Genomic DNA, 20093 nt, shown 5'->3' with positions numbered 1-20093 from the left:
TCTCAGTAAGGCCTCGAGGAACCATGGGACTTAATGGAGCACACATATACATCATAATAATACGTAAATGGGATTCGTATTTACTTTTCAATTCCACTGAGTTATGTGTGAAGGGGCAACGGTTTAATTTTCACCCACTGGAAGTCTCTCTCCCTCTTTTTGGTGTATCATAATGGCGGCGCATGCGGTGGCTCTCTGTAATCTGTTGTTTAATTAGAGTGCACAGACTGTTATTATGGGGGCCGAGAGAAGACAAACCCCCCGGACGGGCTCTGCCTCTCTAGCTTTGGAGATCACGGTTAACAGGTCCCATGGAACGATAGACGTCCCGGGAGAGGTGGAGATACGTCTGTCGTCAATCACCCATACGGTCTCGCCACAAACACTGAGTTTTTTTGACGTTGCTGTGGGCCGGTGTTGGAAGTGTTACTTCTGGCTGGCAGTGTTCGCTTTGGCTTTAGTGCTGCGTGTTCCTGTCTGTCTGTCTTTCTGCGAGGCGTTTCTGAAGTTAGCACCAATATGTCTGGGCCATTGTGTCGACTGTGCAAGCTCTCCTGGGCTTAGCTTAACAGACAAGCGGATTTGGCTTGTGTCAGGGGATTACATGCACAAGCTAAGCTCGCATCCTCCAAAAAAAAAACTGAAAAAGAAAAAGAACACGTACTGGCAAAATCTTTGCTTTACAGATGAATTACAACTGGGATGAACACAATCAGAATTGCACTACAGAATCAGTTGTATGTGTGAGTTAATGATTTTTTTTTATTTTTTTGTTTGTTGTTGTCACTGTATCGTTTTTTTCTTTGTGGATTATTGAGAAATGATTATCTGGTGATATTTTGTTTTCCAATCACAGGCTTCATATGAAGTTCCTTGTTGCGTTAAAGGGATGGTTCACCCAAAAATGAAAATCCTTTCATTATTTACTCATGCTCACGTTGTTCAAAAACACTTCTGGAGAAGACAAAAAGAGCATTTTAGGGAACCTTAATATTGTTATTTTCCATACAATGACAATCAAACTTCAAAATGTACAAAAACAGCATAAAAAGCAAGCAACATAAAATTAGTCCAAATGACTCATCTAAAGCTTTGGGTGAAGAACAGGATGATAGTTCACCCAAATATGAAAACCCTGTCATTTACTCTCTCTCATATCATTACAGAATGATGTATGCAGTTATTTTCTTCTGTAGAAGACAAAAGAAGAATTGTCAGTGAATTTTCACAGGTCTTTTCCATAAAATGATAATCAGGGTTCAAAATGTACAAAAACAATGTTAAAAGCACCAAAAAAGTGGTCCACATGACACATGCACAATATATTCGAAGTCATTTGAAGTCATATCATAGCTTTGTGTGAAGACACAAATTCTGAAAATTCTGTAATTATTTACTCACCCTTATGTCATTCCAGAATGATATATGCATATTTACATCTGTAAAAGACAAAAGGAGATTTGAGAGAATTTCCATAGTCATTTTTAATACATTGACAATAAATATGACTCATGCACTATATTCTAAGACTTATAAGATATCCAAGTTAACCCAAGACAGTTAACCCAAAAAAGATAATATTCTGTCGTAATTTATCCTCATCTTGTTCCAAATATTTGCTTCTGTGCAACACAAATATATTGGAAATATTTCTGTGTATATTAAAAAAATGTCTTCGTTTATGGAGTTCTATGTTGTTTTTTGGATTGTATGGACAAAAACTGACAAAAAAGAAAAAAAAAATCATGCAGGTTTGATTAAATCCTTTAAAGGGACAAAACTGGATTGTGTGACAAAATGGGATGACAAACCCTCAGAACTGGTGCTGCCTAAAATTTAGCGGCCCATTTTTGTACTTGCTTGGCTACAGACTTGGATGATTAACCACAGTCTGACCTCCACGTGTGCGAGAATGCGTCTCATCATTAAGTCCTAAGAATTGAGCCATATGGTATTGTAACTCATAGCTTTTGACTAAAGGGAGGTGTGAGTTTTAAGGAGTGCTGAATTTCTTTTGTTCGCTGAGATTGGCACCTTCTCTGAGCACCGCGGTACGCTCGCCATCTCAGCAGGAACGTTGAGAGACATCCTCGTACCGTCGTGATTAATTGCTCCATCAAAACATTGTGGCTCTTGGTACAAACCGCTGAGCTAAGTGTAGGCTCTCGCTCAACAAAAGACAGCTTTTCCTTGGAAAACATTCTGACTTGCAGGCATTAGGCATCTTATGTTAAGTGAACTGAATTTTCCCCTTTCTGTACTACACAAAATGGCTTTTGTCGCTGCGAGGCACAAGAGAAACATCAACAGCACATAAGACACCTGACACGAATGAGAGCGTAATGCCCATTTAGGATGGCCAATATAGGGCTTGTACATTTCTAATTAAGCAATATTTACGCATGTGAATAAGGCCAACTGGCGGGATTTGGAAGTATTGGATGAATAATTCATGAGCGGGGAGAGCGTATGCATGGGGAGACAGAAGGAGGTCAGGAATGTGCCGGGCGACAGGGACTGGACTCAACCAATGGGCCACCAGATCCAGTCATTCCTGTTCACATTTCAACATATGCAATGAATTAACTCAAGAGATGTCACATTGACACTTGATAGATGACTCTATTGTTCCTAATGGACTAGAATTAAATTTGCTGATTATAGGATGCACATTTACTTCTACTTAAATATGTACATATACATATATGTGCATAAATACATGCATATACTTACTGTACACTACCGTTCAAAAGTTTGGTCAAAGATTTGACTTTTTTTTTTTTTTTGAAAGAAAGAAAGAAATAATAGTTCTGTTCAGCAAGGACACAATAAATTAATTAAAAGTGACAGTAAAAAAAAAAAATTCAAATAAATGCTGTTCTTTTTTCATCAAAGTTAACAAAAAAATGTATCAGTAAAACTGTCAAATTTTGGGTAGAATGGTCAATTTGATTTGATTTTTAAACTTTTTGGTATGGAATCCAATGTATTTCAAATTAACACCCAATCTCTTACCATTATTTTTTCATCGAAATGCTTTATGAGATGCCATACTGCTTTCGAATTTGGTCATATGTAACAGAACTATAATCTTCATTTGTAATGGGTTTGTGTTTAGCCCTCCTGTGGCTCTAGTGTTCATTGTTCCTAGTGGTTTGTACTTTTTTTAGGGCAGTGCCTTGGTACCTCAGCATACTGACTGCATTACGTGGCTTGTTCTAGGTCATCATCAGCCTGTGGACGTGTGCAGCTTTAGCTCTATGGGTCGCCTGCTGAGGTTCGGCTTCTCTGCCATGTTTGGTTTCGGTGGGCGGACACTAGCACTGGCAGAGAGACACCGCTGGATGCCACCCAGCCAGCGCCGCGAGTTCGCTCTCATTAAAACACTGGCAAACCTCAAGTAAGCACTCTTTCTTTCTTTCTCAGTTGTGTTGTCAGCTGTAGCTGTCTCTCATCTGGTGGGCTCCAAGGGACTGGCTGGTGCTCTATCAAATCTGGGATTAGTGTCAGAGACGCCTGGCACAGCACACATGGGCAGCATCTCTTAGAAATCACCCTCTTCTTATCATAACACTCCATCTAACGTGTTTGTTCTCTCTCCTCGTGTCCCTCCCCGATTGACCGACGATGCCTGTGAAGACCTGAAGACTGCGAGCTGTCCTTTATAACCAGCAGAGGAGCCGAGGATCAGACAAAGTGTGTTAAAGTGCATTTTTAAGGTTTTCTCGCCCCTCATCCCCATCCAATTTTGAGCATAATTATTTGAATGCTATTTTAAATAAACCACCCCTGCTTAATTGGCCACTGGAAAGAAATCAAAATGCTGGAGATGCTGAAGGTCACCCAGCTAATGCTAATAAGGCAGGATGCCCCACACTGTGAGGAGCCCATGCAAATCTATTATTACCCAAATGCAGATAATAGTTGTGCACTAAAAACATCTCTTCTTTTACACAGAGCTGAGCGAAATGGAGATGGAGGGGACATTTGTGAGTACAGCTAAATTAGAAGATAGTCTGAAGATAATGCACCACTAGATATCTGCTTCATTGGGCAGCAAATGCTCTTGGATAATAAGTGCCTCCTATGACAAACAAAGGGGGTGTTTACCAGCTGAATTCTCCAATGAGCTGCATTCAAATTTGAGAATAGTTTTATTTTATTTTTCTTTGCATACTAGAGATTTATACACAATACAAATCTGAAAATGAATGATTAAAATAGCCTGTTATCACAAATGACTGTGATCGGTTCTATATGGTCCATCTCTAGCAGCGCTGAGAATAGTAACATGCACCATGTGACAAAAATGTTTTACATCTTAGTTCAGCAGTGGTCTGGATTATAATGCCTTGCAATTAAATAATAATATAATTTATACAGGACTTTATAATTGCATTATATTACATTATATCATATTTTATTGTATATATATATATATTTATTTATTTATTTATTTATTTATTTATTTATTTATTTTTATTAAGCGTCATCATAACTAACCATTTAGAAAAATCATCCAGATGGATGCTGGACCCCTGCTTCAATGCTAGCTGCCGTTCTTTCCTATTTCTATGATAGTTTTGACACTAAATACATTCAAGTGCACATAAGAGTATTATATACACATGAAAAACTCTCTCTCCATTTTTTGATAGGTGAAGATGGATCCTGGCAGACCAGACAAGGCCTGTACCTGAATATCAGCATCATGGCTATTCCCTGCCTGTGCTCCATGGCCCCCAGGGGCCTGGCCCCAACCACCAGGTCAGAACTTCCTCCACACCACCTCAATCCCTTCAGGGGAAAACTTTTTTGCAGTAATCATGACAATATTCTTCCAAGTTTCTTATACTCACAGAGCCTGCATTTATTTGATTTAAATTACAGTAAAGTATTTTTCTTTTGCAATTTAAAACATTCTCTAATTGAATATATTTTACAGTGTAATTTATCCCAGTGATGCAAAGCTGAATTTTCAGCATATTCCTCCAGTCTTCAGTGTCACATGATTCTCCAGAAATCATTCCAATATGCTCCTTTAATTCTCAATAAACATTTCCAATAATTATCAATGTTGAAAGCATGAAACTCACCACCAGTGATGTAGCAGTATATCAATGCATCTGTTCTATTGAATCTACACTACAAGCGACCGTTGCAACTTAACAAAACCAGATCAGTCCCACTATGTTCAGTGAATTGCCCGGAAGCTTTGTTAAATGTCAATAGAGTAGGAACGATGTAGTTTTTCGTGTCGATTCCGTTTAAAACACTGTTTATGTAGAGTAGTCAACATTTGAAGTGGATCAAAAAAGTTAAGCAAAGTTGTCCTAATACAAGAACAGGTATTGTTTTGGTTTTTGGACAACGTTGATGAAAGGTTTGGATCCATTTTAAATGTTGGCTACTATATTTATTTATATCTTGGCTTTTAATGTACAAACTAAGCACTGCCCTCAATCCTTCAGACTGTACGGCTTAAAAGCAAGTAAGCTGATGTGAGAGTAGACTGTAAAACCTTGAGACCGGGTCAGTGTGTCAGCAACACGCAAGGCTAACTGAGTTTCCTGACTGTTTTCTGGTCCGTGTCATGGGTGTTTGGTGGGTGAAGCTGGCAAGAGTAGGCCAACATAATCCTGGAGATTGGAATCAGTGGTTGAATCAGACTCGTAAGGTCAAAGCCACCTGAGTGGACTAATCAGCACATAATTACTCTGATTAAAGGGAGTGACCGGGCAGACTTAAGGACTGAGCATCTGTCTCTCCTTCCTGTCTTTACAGAGCGACACAAGTTAAGCTCAGCTTCTCGTAAGCAGCATCTTTATTGGGGGACGGAGTCCATGCGGTCACAGAGTTCACCCTGCAAAAAATAACTTCTTTATTTGATATTATTTGTTTTCCAGTACAAAAATCTAAACAACCTTTCAATAATATACATATATTTGAAGGACATTGCATAAAATATGAAGACGAGCTTACTGAAAATATATCTTGAATTATTCTGACCTCATTTGCAATTTTTTTTTTCTTGTTCTAAGCAGAAATCGGACAAAACTTTGTGATGCTTATGCAGAAAACAAGAAAAATTGAAAAATCAAATCCAAATACAGTTACACAACTTTTTTATTTTTCATAAACTTTTACAACTTTACGTGTATAAAAAATTATATATATATATATATATATATAATTTTTTGCTCTCTCTCAAAAAAGATAATACAGAAATCAATTAAAAAATTAATAAAAAAGAAATTTTAAAATAAATATATATAAATATCAGAGTCTACCTCATAGCTAAAGACGACACTGGTCAAACCAATTGGATTAACAACATTTATAGTATAATAGATTCTATCAGGACCTGTTTATGTCTTGAAGCTCCCATTTACATTTTCCTGTGACGTGTAGATATGGAACAGTACAAGTAGGAGCTACATCTATTTATAGACCTGTGGTAAACCAGAAGAGAAACTGGTTTTATTAAATCAACAACTCTCATTTCCATATGAAAAGAGTGTGGGCTTATTATAACGTTGAACTGGCTTACCACAGACTCTCCATACACGGCAGGCACAGAGGATTTTATTAACAAATGTACCACTATAACACAATAAACACAAATAACCTTTTCTGTCTACCGCAGGTTAGACAATGGCAGTATGGCACTGATAGCTGTTGGAAACACCTTCAGGTCAGAGTTCATCAAGCACTTGAAGAGATACAGCAGCAGAAACAACCAGGTGAGCTCACCTGCCTACTGAGGGAACTTACTGAACTCACATCAGCCAGACACGCAGGAAAACCAGCCCACGCAAACAGAGTTAACATCCTCCCCAGCTTAAACAGAATTAGCATACTGTCAAGTCAAATTAGTCGCTGATTGTCAGCTTCCCACAAAACACTTTTCAGGCTAATACAGATTAGCCCATTTCAGAGCCTGTTTCTTCTTTTTTCTTAAGCAATCCAATCTAGTGCTGTTTGTTAACCCACATTCTATAAATAATCTGTGTACTGTGGAGGTACTGCTCTTCACTCTCGCGTGAGATGTCATTGTGCCACAAAGTGGGTTTCTGTGCTGTCCTATTGGGCTTTTATTGCCCATTTTAAAAGAGCTTGTATTGTGTGTGTTCAGCTCATTTACTGTACATGAAGAAAGTCACATTTATTTAAATATGATTGAAATTTAAAAAAGAAATGTCTCTAGAAATGTATTCAAATTAAATCTATTTTTAAAACTAATTGCAAACAAGAGAATAAAAATAAAAACAAACATTCTTATTTCAGCGCTTTGAAAAAATTGTATATATTATTTACACTTTAAATATTTTGAAATCCTTGTAGTATTTTTTTTACAATTTAAACGTGAATTACATTTAATTATATTAAATTAATGTGTATCACCATTGAGAATTAATGATAAAAAGTTTAAAAACTGAAATATAAAACATCATTTACTTTCAACTTAATATATTCTGGTAATGGAAAATTGTAATTAAAAGTAATTACAATTTACAATATACAATGTAATTATATATATTAGGGTTGTCACTCGATTAAAACTTTTAATCTAATTAATTACATGATGTTTTGATTAATTAATCACAAAATATATTTTACTGTTAAAGTTAAGAGTTATTTTTGTTTTAAATGAGCGTATCAAGTAGACATTACAAATTGTAGCCTTAGAAATAAATATTTTATTTGATTCAACATAACATTTAATACACATAAACATTAAGGCTACAACGGCATAACATAAACTATAAACATAAAAGAGGATAATTTGAGAAACATCTCAGTATTTTTTTTTCATATAGTGAATGTAATTGATAACCAAAACAGCTTTGTAACCAACAAAATACCTTCTCTTATGTTCCACAATGATGGTGACGTAGCCTAATGTGCGTGCGGCCCGCGAGACTTGTACTTGTACTTCAATCATTTTCCTCCACAAAAACACGTAGGCCTTACCTAATCTTGGTGAGTAAATGTTTTTCAAATAATAACTAAATATTAATTGAGTCTTAAATGCATAATGTAGACAGAGTAGGCTATGAGCTAATGTTGGCATTATTCTTAGCTGCTATGGCGAAGCAAATCCGGCAGAGCCTTTATCTTTAATTAATTTCGTTATTGCCAAATACCCATCTTAATTTAGAATATATCTTAATTAAATTTTTTAAGAAAGACTTGTTTTTATTGGTGCGTTATATGCTAAATGAGCCTATACCTAGGGGTATTTATAGAGTGCTGAGATATTACGATGTTACAGAGGACTTATTTTATTTCTTTGTTCAAACCTCCTAGTGGCCTATTACGTTAGTCATGTATAAATTATGTTAAAACATGTATAAATGACTCATTCCTGACAAAAGGCAAAAGAACTGGGTGCGTTCGTACATTTGAATAATGTTGGGTTGTAAATGGGTTCGGGCTTTTAAATAGCTGTCAATCAAAATGTACTTGTCGGGCTCGGGTCCTGGCGGGCTTAACTTTTAAGGCCCGATTACAGCTCTAATAGAAAATCGAATCGAGAATCGAAATCGAATCGATTTGAGAGCTTTGTGAATCGAAATCGAATCGATCTGAAACATCTGAATCGATACCCAGCCCTAATAAAATCAAATTTAAACTCATGATATTCAGGACAAAATCAGAACTCGTCTGATATTGTTCTCGCTGTCTGCTGGTGTGATATCGCTAATTGTATAAATATGAGACAAAAACTCATACAGGGGCATTTTGTGAAAATATCTTGAATTTTAGGGCATAACTGCATATATGGAGTTGTTACCCTGCATCATATTAATGTAAACTATATTAAATGTAATGTACAGCATGTGTCCAGGTCACATTCCATTCCCGAATGACAGCAAAATGTAATTTCCTGTCATTCAGGGGGGGAATGTGAAATCAATTTGCATGTGAACACATCACCCACTAAGACCCTAAACAGGAACATTCCTGTAGTTGATACACATTGTCTGGGTCAATCATGACTGCTGTAAGGATTTGGGTCAGAGCCAGTATTATTCCACCAAAACACTAGGGTTAATATACATCACATTTACATTAGGTAAATGGTACTAACATAAGACCTCTGAAGGCACTGAAAAATTATAATGACTGCTAAACCATTTATCTAATTAAGAATTTGATGGACATACCTGGTTATCTAAATATAAGGGCATATGATGTGATGGACTGAAAGGCCAGTCCTGGCCTGGTTCTGTATCCAGGTTCACTCCAGGTCGGTCTCTCTCTCTCTCTCTCTCTCTCTCTCTCTCTCTCTCTCTCTCTCTCTCTCTCACACTCACACACACACACACACACACACACACACACACACACACACACACACACACACACAAAGGACTGAGGTGAGCCGATGAGGATCAGCTGTTCATTACTGCCTCCTTGTGGACCTAAAGTAAACTACAGCCTCCAATAAAACCAATTAAAGAAAAATAAACCATGCAGATTAATCAAATAAATACAAATAATGCAGTACAGTCAAATATATATTTTATACATGATATGTATATATTTTTTCCATTGAGGTTTGGTAATTGCCAAAATCATTAAATGAGAGAATGTTCTTTATCCCTCTGCAGTTTGGATTCTCATTTATTGAGACACACACCGTAAAGGCTGTGAAGCTGCGGCCATGCTCTCAGGGAAGTTGGGCTGATGATGCCTCAGAGGAGAATGAGGAGTCCGATTCAAAAACCGTGCCCATCATCTCCTCTGAAGGAACATACCCCTGGAACATTGACGGAGATCTCTTGGAGATCTCATCTGAACTCCTGATCAGGTAAAATTTCAGTCAGACACAAATGTACAGCAGCAATCCATTAGAGCAGTGGTTCCCAAACTTTTCCATTCCACGACCCACCTAGACAAGTGTAATATATTTCACGACCCACCAAAATATTAAAAAAAAAAAAAAAACAACGAGTGAAATTACTTTAAACCTAATCTTACTTAAAATTTTTATGACAGAAATTAAGTATTTAAGAAAAATAACCATTTTATTTTAGAGTACAACTGAAAATTTCACTACAAATTTACAAGTTTTAATTTTTGTTTACTGGCGTTAAAATATGTAGTGTCCATAAAAACGTGAAGCAGGCTCACTCCAGTGAAGTGTGATCTGCGCTGCTGTGTTTTGTTGCATTCATGATCCTTCCGTGTGTGTCGGCGAGAACGGAGCACAATCCAACACTTTTTTAGAAAAGCATAAGAAGCAAAGCAGAACTATCTAAAACAGTTTGGAGATTAAAATAATTGTGAAATAGGTAAAAAAAGACCGATTGAACCTTTTAATGACATTGCTCTGAGACCTTCAAAACACGCAACGCACACGGACTTAATTGCAATTTGAAAATCACACTAAGGATATTGCAGTTCATTATTAATGTTGGTGGGCTATATCGTTGTGATGAGTGGGTTCCCAGTTCCCGCCTCCTTCTTCCTGTGATTGTGAAGATTTTAATGTTTTACACTGGTGCCGAAGCCAGGGAGGAAGGAGGGGCGCGCTGCCGAAGATCCTTCGCCGCTGGGGTGAATCCGCAGTGCCATCGAGCAGGGCGAAGGAGTCTGCCGCCGAGGGTGCTCGATGTGGTGGGCTGGAGTGAGTTGCCCGGGGGGGGGGGGGGGGGGCGAACTCACTCCAGCCCACCGCCTCGATGACTCCTTCGTGGAAAGAGGTGGGAACCGGCGGACAATCAAACAAAGTTTTAATAACCAAATAAACACAAAACAGCGCGACAGCCCCTCTCGGATGACTGCCGTGCACAAATAAAAAACAAACACAAAATAAAACCCAGGCCTGGTCCTCTCTCGTCCTTCACTGTCATCGCTCCTCTTTTGTATCTTTCCGATCTCCTCCGTGGTTCTTGAGACCGGTGAGTGTTGCTCATTTCCCAATCACTCCACCGGCCTAGCTCTGTTCCCATGGCACTAGGCCCCGCCCCACTCGTCACATTCGTGCAGCCCTAGACTGAACTGTGTTAGTGTCTGTGTGTCATTGAAACGCAAAATTAGCTGCAGCCAAGTGACTTTGTGCGACCCACCTTGTTCCATTCCGTGACCCACGAGTGGGTCGCGACCCACAGTTTGAAAACCCCTGCATTAGAGGACTGTGTTTTGTGTGTTTCTGACTCGGAAACTGACTCATAACTATAGTAAAATCACTGTGATACATAACCTTGAGTGTCTCTTGCAAGATGCAAATACAGCAATATCATAAAAGACAAATATTCAATTTCCTAAAAGTATTACAAAACTAGCCCAAGTCAGAATTTTCCATTTCAAACCACTGAATAAGTCCCATCTCTATTTATTTGCAAAACAGTAGTAAAGGTAGCCACTGTATACTTGTAGGAGCTGAACTTCAGATGACCTGTGTAAGCACAGGCCGTGTTGTTTAAAGACACTGCAAACATTATTTGAGCAGAACTTGATAAAAAAAATCTCAATTCATCTTCTTAAAGCTGCAGAAAGAGTGACAGAAGAATAAACAGAACAGTGTTGAGCTTCAAGGGAAAAGGGAGGGACGTGTGCGTATATCAGATAATTCCTTGTAATGTTTAAATGTCCTGACAGCTCTGTTTATTTTCCAGAGTTCACCCGCAGCTTCTCACACTTTTTGGAGCAGACATGGAGGAGGCGGAGGAGGCGCCGGTTAAATGCAGCTGTATCTGAACACACACAACCACATTAAAGTGAGATTGTGCTAGATAGTAGAGCTACAGTACGAGAAACTGAAAGAACAAACTGCCCAGAGCCAAGCTTTAACATTTATATGTTAAGACAGAGCAAAAACATATGACACGTACTGTTGTACATTCCAGTGCATAAAAACTTAAACCAAAGTAATTTTTTTTTCAAAGTAATTATTTCTAAAGACATGAAATAAAATGAAAACATTAACTTATTAAAAATAATGATAAAAAAAAAATTATAATTGCATTTTTCGTACACCATTTCCTGAACAGTAGAGACTTATTTTTTTTTCTCTTTGTATATTTTATATAAAAAGCACTGACAAGCAACTCATCCGATGTGGCTTCCCAAATCTAAAGATTATATCCCACATTTTCAGCTTTAATCATTTTTTTATTCATACACTAGCACACTCTTTTGACCAGGCCCAAGCAAAACCAGAGGAAAAAATATTTGGGGAAAAAAATGTAAAATTATTTGGGGAAAAAGAGATTTGTAAAAAAAAAATATATATATAGATGTTTTATAATCTGGAATATATAAAAATATATATATATATATACATTTTTAATTATAAAATGTTTTTTTTTTATTAACAACTACAACAACCATTATAATAAAAAAATCATTTTTTTTCTTCAGTTTAGTTCATAATTTTGTTTGTTTGAATATTTAGAAACATATGTATTCATAAAATGTCAGTACATTTTAGTTTCTTATAACAGCACCAAAATCATTTTGCCTATGATGACACCTTTGACATAATCGCGTTTGGGAAATTAAATGTAATTGAAAAAATCATAATTTTATTAATTTTATAGATTTTTTTCCTCTCTCTAATTTTTCCTTTTTTATTTTTTTTATTGACTCTGTGCTGTTTTTTCAAATGTTTTCAATTATAGTATAGAAATTATAATATTAAATATATATTGTATTGAATATCATTTTTGACTAACATTTGATTATGGCGGAAAGATTTCGCACACGGATTTGCTATGGACCTGCATATGAGTGAGTGGTCATGGTACTTTGTATATATTTGTGGATTTCATGTCCTATAAATGAATACACCCCCCCGCCCCACCCACACACACACACACACACTCTCTTAAGCAATGGCTGGGAGCCAGACACATGCCAATCCTGTCACTCTTCTGTAGCACAGTATAGACACACAACAGCAGTCTCCTTTGCCCCGTTTCCATGGCATCCAGCCAGAGCACACAGCAAACACTCACTCTTTCCATCTGGCGTCTCAGTTAAACTTCTAACTATTGAACTCAGCAGAGAGAGTTTGGGAGGAGGGAGAGAATGCATCCTTTTTTCTGCAAGAAGATCCGATACTGCAGTGATGCAAAGGTGTGAAAACCCTTATCGCAGCAATGTGCTGCTTTGCAAAGGGTGACTGAAAGTGCCAGAAAATCCTGTGTCACCTCTGTAGAGGGTATACTAAATTGCTGGCGTAAAAGAGCAAGCCTCTATTCAGATAAACACAGGAATAACCTTAGTAAGAAAAGCTACAGCAGTGCAATTTCTTCTCTACAGCAGGCCGTCAGCCAATGTTCAGAAATCATAGGCAAACCTGTGATGAACCATTTAGGCTCCGTTCCAAAACCTAGTGAGCTGCCTTGCTGTCTACAGCCTAAATAGGCAGCTGTTAATGCAGAATCTGAACTCAAATAGCACCTTATAAATTGTAATGCTGCCGTAAAATTTGGCCACGCTTCCTACCTTTAAGAAACGCCTCCAAAGAAATGCTGCCTACTTAGGTTGCTCACTAGGTTTTGGAACAGAGCCGTAACGTTCTGTAGCGACAGTACATTCTGAATCCTTTTCTCCCTTGACAGTCCCGGAGCCATTCATTGAGCTCATGTAGTATGTTCCGTTCTCTAAAGTGCATTGGCTTCATCCTGCTGACAGGAAATGCAGATTCTTTTGTCAGTCTTTGTACTCTTCATCGCTTTGTGATGAATGTTCTCAGCCATTACGGTTCATGGCTGTAGGTTATAATGAGTCCAGCTCTTGATGTCGAGAGAGCAGTAGTCCTTCATGGTTTGTCCCTTCCAATCTAATTGGTTTTGTGATGTAAATCCCTTATTATGACACAGACTCTTTCTTAGGTACATAGTCCCAACTGTCCTGGTCAAACTGCTCCTCCTTCAACTTCCGCTCAAAGAATCCAAACTAATAAAAGCAAGAGAATGCACAATAGTCAATAAGCAAAAGTATGTCTCAAACATATATAATCGTGCTAGATTAGAACTGGTTCACATTTACCAGAAACCAATCAGACTAGTTTCTTAGCTACTTAAACCATCTGTGAAGTTAAACCATCTGTGAGATGGTGTATCTCTAAAAAAAGACATATCTTCAGATATTTCAGGTCTAGCTTTAGTGAAATGAATGAACAATTCCTATGAGTCTTCCTAAGAGTCTTGCATTAGGGTATGACATTAAGTCACACTTGAGAATGTGTCATATGATACATACCTTCCAGAGGGCAATGACAAGCATTGCTAAAATCATCAGTCCAACGATCAGACTGGATACTATTAGAAAAATCTGCACAGCCATCACAGGATAATTGCTGTACAGAGCCTCCAAGGAGACCTGAAACATTTCAAACATTCAAGTGTAACAAAAAGCTGTAAATGCAGCATCTCGTCAAGTATTTCTGGTATTAGAGATTCAGACTACTTACTCTAGCAGAAACGTCATCCTTTAGTAGGATGGTGTCGGCATCCTTCACTGGTGAAATAAGGTCAATCATGCCACGTATCGTCATGACATTGTGTCTGCCCTGTAGGAAATATACATGCATAAGGTCATCTGTTTTGGTTATGAAATTCAGGTTATCTATCTGTCAAACAATGGTTTGATTGGGCCATATTATTCTTCTCATCTCTAACAAATACTCACTGGACTCATCTGGAGAACCCTAGGGTTGAGCTCCACTTCCATAGTGATGGTAACTTCCTTTCCAACTTCCAAGTCACCGAAGTGACACTCTACCATCCTACAGGTCTTATCTTCAGGAGCACAGAACTGCAGAACAACAGAGCGTGAGACCTTCTCATAACATTTACACTAGGGCTGTCGAAAATGTTTTGAATTTCGAATATCCGTCAAATTATAAATAAAAATCCACATTCAAATGCAAAAACGTTGCATTCAAATTTTTTGATGTGCATTAAGGAGGCAGTCTTATCAGCGGCGCACAAGATAATGATAATAATGTAAGTTTCATTGCATTATAATGTTTTTGTTAGCCTATCTAGTTGACGCCACTAGATGTGGCGCTGCTGCATTATTCCTTAAAAATATTGCAGAAAAAAAGAGCATCAATGTGGAGAAAATCTTATTTAGATTAAACTGAAACCAAGCCGTTCACACAAAACACATATTTCGTGCATTTTCTACAGGGAGATCTATTACTATTTCAATCGTGTCTTGCACAAAGAAGTTTGTTTATGCTCGATGTGCCCTCTTGTGGTCTCAGAAGAGAAGCCAAAACACGCTTACTGAAATTATGCATTTTAAATTTGAATATAATTCGGATTTTGATCATATTTAAGTAAAAATTTGAATTTAGTTTTTTAGCCATTTTGACAGCCCTCATTTACACTAAACACACTAGAACTCAATACTATGACTATTATTTTACCATTATGCGCTTGGTTTTTGGGGGGAAAAAGAAAACAATTTCTTCAATAAAGGAAGCTTCTGGGATGTCACAGTCATCAATAATCTGTACTGAATCGTTCCTCTGGAAGCAATGCCCAAGAGTTGTCTGCAAGACAAAAGGCAAATTAAGTTTAAGTAAAGAAAAAGATGTGTACATATAGATTATGTATAGCATATATTACAAGCCAAGTAATAGGACCCCGTTAGGAATAGTTGTGTTTCTTCTGTGAATAAATGTCTTAATGTCACATCTGATCATTTTAATACATCCTTACTGAATAAAAGCATTAATTTAATTAATTCCAAAACAATCTTACAGACTCTAATTGCATATTTGTTAAATATGTAAATCTCACCTGTAAATCGGTGATCCTGATTAGCTGGTATTTGTATGGTACCAGCATCAGAGGCAAGCCAATCTTTACTCCTGTATCAAGAGATTTACTAGGACCCATATTCATCACCTGCGAGTTAATAGACATTGTAATGAAACAAATCATGTCAAATGATTCATTAGTGCTTAATGACATTGTTGTCTGTCTGACGAGAGCTAAAATACCTTGAACGTATAATTGAACTTCTCAGGATAGCAGTCGACCGGCATCGACTCTTCTTTTCCAATCAGAAATGAAGTCGGAGAGACGAATCTGCAGAGGAGAGATGAAGAGAAGCATCCCGTAATTAGGCCTGTTATTCTTCAGACATTTACGGGATCCACATTCATTAGCAAAACAGACAACTTACCCGTGAACATTGAGGTCAACTGCATATCTCAAGGGCAACGTGAGAACAGCCACATTGTCGTGCTGAAGATCTGTGTTCTCGAAGTTCTCGCTGAAAAACACACATTAGATTGGTTCACATTCACTATGAAGGGAACATACAACAGCGACAAAAATTAACTAGCCATTTTATGCATTTTTAACAGTTAAAAATGGTTCTTAAAAGGGTGTAGTTAGCTCTGAGGAAAGCTCTAGCAGCTTTTATTTGCAGACGCCGCTTAGTTTGATAGTGCCCTATCTAATGAAATGTCATGTTAAGTGAAGTGTAAGTGTCCAAATGCTTTTTGGGGTCATTGTATATGTGGGAAAATGTTTAATGAGTTTAATTATCGGAGTACAACCCTCATATACCCTGAGATTTCATTATAGGAACTCATTACATAGGCTATGTAGGCATCCATCTTTAGATCCAGTTTTTCTTGTTTCTAACATTAAAACTGAAAGCACACAGTGTGCTGTTTAATGCCTTTGTTTGTCTTTTGCGTGCTGATGTCAATTTACAACCATAAGCAGTAGTGAGATGCTCTACACAAATGTTTACTTTTGGCTCAGATGTCTTTGCATTTGTGTAAACCATGGTTTGTAATGAATTCCTCAGATCTAGTGCTGAGATCTCTCACCTCGTCACATTGATGTTAATGCTAAGGTTCCCCGCACTGCTGTTCTGCATCACATCCAATAAAAAGGTGATATTGATCTGGAAGAAAGCAAAGAGATGTTTATATTCCAACAAGCAAACTCATTTATCTACCATTGCTAAAGACATTTACCTTTGAGAAAGGAGAGATGTATAAATTCCCAACATTGCAGTCCAGTCCAATGGCCACTTTGTTCTCCTCTGCGATTACACAGCTGATGTATTTATCTTCCTGAAATAATATCACAAATATTAAAGCACATTAGAGGCAAGACTGAAGTGAAGTGCATTGGAAATAAATAGAGCTAAAAGCTGTCTGAAAACCAAACCAAATGAAATGACCTCCAGCACTTTGATGAAATGCAGGTTACTGGGAAACCTCAGGTGAAGTTTGGGTAGAAGAGCATCATCTCCAATGTTGACCAGTGTGGTGTTTAACATGATGCTTTTTCCATTACCCAGCGCAAAGTATGGCATGTTCCCATAGGACCTGTTAAGGAAACAGTTATTTAAAACATAAATGAATTCATTTTATAAATGAAGCATTTTTAATCCATATTTAATCTATTGTTTAGTTTGTATAATTCTTATATCAGAGTGAAGAAAATACTCCGGAAAAAAAAAATACAAATAATAATAATGATAGTTATTATAATGGTTTAAGCATAATTTTAACCACAGAAAATGTTGAGTATGAAATACCATTTTCAATATTTGAAAAATATTACACATTTTAAAAGCTGCCAAATGAAGGAAGAACAATGTCAGTTAGAAAAAAAATCATAATAAGTTTGGTCATTAAAAAATAGTGAATAACTGAATAATAATTGTATGCCAACGGATGTGCAAGACAATTAAATACTTTAATATAAAAATTCAATGCCACTGCAACTGTAATCAGTTCCTTGCAATCAACTCCTCTTTATTTCATCCCATTTTAAAAATTAAAATAAAAATACAAATATAAACATTTAAAATATTTGTTTTGATCAATTAACTAAACTGATAATTGTAAATACACACACATACACACACACACACACACATAAATATATTAAATTAAAATGTAATTTATGCATTTAGCAGACGCTTTTATCCAAAGCGACTAACAGTGCATTCATGCTATTAATTTTTACCTATCATGTGTTCCCGGGGTATCGAACCCCCAACCTTGCATATATATATATATATATATATATATATATATATATATATATATATATATATATATATATATATATATATATATATATATATATATATATATATATATATATAAGAATATTTTTAGAATATTTGAAAGACTCATTATTGTAGAATTTAATAGGAAAATGAACCAGTGTTTTTCCTGCATGTATTTGTGTAGCTAAAGCCTGATGTTTCTCATCTAAAGGCACCAGGTGCATCTGGGAGAGTGACAAGACACTCTCCCCCTCACTCTCTTTCTCTCATACACACTTACACACACAGCCCTTATAAATAATCAGATCATGTATTATCACCAATGGGTGAAGGGGGGGGGGGGGGTTGTGGGGGTCCATAAATTAGTTTGCATAGGGCTGCAAACATGATCCAAAATGCTAATGTGCACACTCATGCTTTCGCCTCAATCGGGCGAGTCCAAGAAATGTGATGCATAAAATACATCGATATAAAGCTTTGGCTGCTGTGCTTGCTGGTTTAATGGGTGTATCCATGAGGAGAGCAGAAAATCTCAAAAGCCCTCCTGTTAGTCACGAACAAAACCAGCACAACTAGAATATTTAGAGAGGTCTGTACCTGTTCACGTGCACTTGAAAAGAAAATCAGCTCAAGAAAACTATAAGTATTAAAGCTTAAGCTTACAACAGTGTACAATGTACAACATTTAATACAGCTGAGTAAATATCCTCATTTTACCCCACAATCAAAATAAATATTTTTTATTAGGAGTATTTTTAAGCTTATTTTAGGATTGTTTAGATGTTTTGTATTGTGACATTATAAATGTCATTATAAATTTAATTTCTTTCTAAATGCAATTCTTTTTTTATGAAAATCAGCATAAATTAAATTTAGTACATAAATGACTTCTAAGATTATATATATATATATATATATATATATATGTACAATTGTAATTTTTGTATTATTTAAATCATATTAAATAACACATACATTTCTCTGCAATTTCCAAGAGATGCACCCAGTCTGCATAGAAAACACGTTGATGACTTACTGTGGTAAAACCAGATGAGCAGAAACCTGTAGGTTGGTCGAACAGTTTTCCCAGGAACAATATCTGGCAAAGATGGTCTACAGAAACAGAGAAAGATTTCAAATCAAGACACATTGTGACTTACAATGAGGTTAATAAAGTGGCCACAGAAATGAACCACAATAACAAAGCAAAGATTGAGAAATAAAGAAAGACAGACATTGTTTTTCACAACGTTGCTTTGTTCGTCCTTCTGCTGTAGAATGGGTTTGAGCGAATGCAAGTCCCCGGAGTCCTTCTGTAGCACGTGGTGCTCTCCAAGTTCATATTTCACCTCAAAATGGATGGGTGAGAAGATATCCCGGATGTCTTTCTGCACATGTGAGAAATAAAAAAAAAAAAAAAAAAAAAATATATATATATATATATATATATATATATATATATATATATATATATATATATATATATATATATATATATATATATATATATATATATATATATATATATATATATATATATATATATATAAATAATAGCAAGTTTTTCCATCCAAATGTCACCTCCACCAATGCAAGGTGCTCCGATATACTCTTAAATTAAATTGTTCAAAAGTGACAGTAAAGACATTTATAATATTACAATTGATTTATATTTTTAATAATTGTTTCCAAACAGGTTTCTGAATCATTCCTGCTATATGCCATTTGGTCAAATTTCACATGATTCGATTAGTTTCTACTTGTGCACTAGTACTGTCATAAAATCTGCAATCAGTACAATTTATTTATTTATCTTTGGAAGGAAATTAAAACGTTTAATTCAGTAATACAGTAAAAAAAAACGTCTTGACATTATAAAACATTTCTATTTAAAATAAATGCTGTTCTTTTTAACTTTCTACTCAACGAAATCAGGACAAAAATACGTCATGGTATCCACAAAAATATGAAGCACGAATGTTTCAAACATTGATAATAATTAACCAGCATATTATTTCTGAAGGATCGTGTAGCACAGAAGACTGGAGCCATGATGCTGAAAATTCAGCATTGCATTA

General features: G+C 36.4%; 2 protein-coding genes across 2 annotated transcripts in view; one reads left to right on the top strand and one right to left on the bottom strand.

Moving 5' to 3' along the window:
* Nucleotides 1–12276, top strand: part of cerkl (ceramide kinase-like) — a 57149-nt gene extending 44873 nt beyond the window's left edge. Inside the window, exons 7-13 of the mRNA XM_059500526.1 lie at nt 3223–3400; nt 3640–3696; nt 3958–3989; nt 4659–4767; nt 6647–6743; nt 9618–9817; nt 11628–12276. Of these exons, the coding sequence (XP_059356509.1) occupies nt 3223–3400; nt 3640–3696; nt 3958–3989; nt 4659–4767; nt 6647–6743; nt 9618–9817; nt 11628–11709 (755 nt within the window). The 3' untranslated portion in view covers nt 11710–12276. The remainder of the gene's footprint in view (nt 1–3222; nt 3401–3639; nt 3697–3957; nt 3990–4658; nt 4768–6646; nt 6744–9617; nt 9818–11627) is intronic.
* A 1448-nt stretch (nt 12277–13724) lies between these two features.
* The window catches only part of LOC132095478 (integrin alpha-4-like), a 31203-nt gene continuing 24834 nt past the window's right edge, over nt 13725–20093 (bottom strand). Inside the window, exons 16-28 of the mRNA XM_059500525.1 lie at nt 19251–19403; nt 19052–19128; nt 17176–17323; nt 16967–17065; nt 16817–16893; nt 16159–16248; nt 15974–16061; nt 15771–15878; nt 15395–15520; nt 14650–14775; nt 14432–14530; nt 14221–14340; nt 13725–13914 (exon numbers count right to left, since the gene is read on the bottom strand). Coding sequence (XP_059356508.1) covers nt 13828–13914; nt 14221–14340; nt 14432–14530; nt 14650–14775; nt 15395–15520; nt 15771–15878; nt 15974–16061; nt 16159–16248; nt 16817–16893; nt 16967–17065; nt 17176–17323; nt 19052–19128; nt 19251–19403 — 1398 coding nt within the window. The 3' untranslated portion in view covers nt 13725–13827. The remainder of the gene's footprint in view (nt 13915–14220; nt 14341–14431; nt 14531–14649; nt 14776–15394; nt 15521–15770; nt 15879–15973; nt 16062–16158; nt 16249–16816; nt 16894–16966; nt 17066–17175; nt 17324–19051; nt 19129–19250; nt 19404–20093) is intronic.

This window comes from Carassius carassius, chromosome 19 (genome assembly GCF_963082965.1).
Source record: "Carassius carassius chromosome 19, fCarCar2.1, whole genome shotgun sequence".
NCBI classification, from domain to species: domain Eukaryota; kingdom Metazoa; phylum Chordata; class Actinopteri; order Cypriniformes; family Cyprinidae; genus Carassius; species Carassius carassius.
The sequence above is the reverse complement of the archived record's forward strand: the minus strand, read 5'-3'. Positions and strand labels throughout refer to the sequence as shown.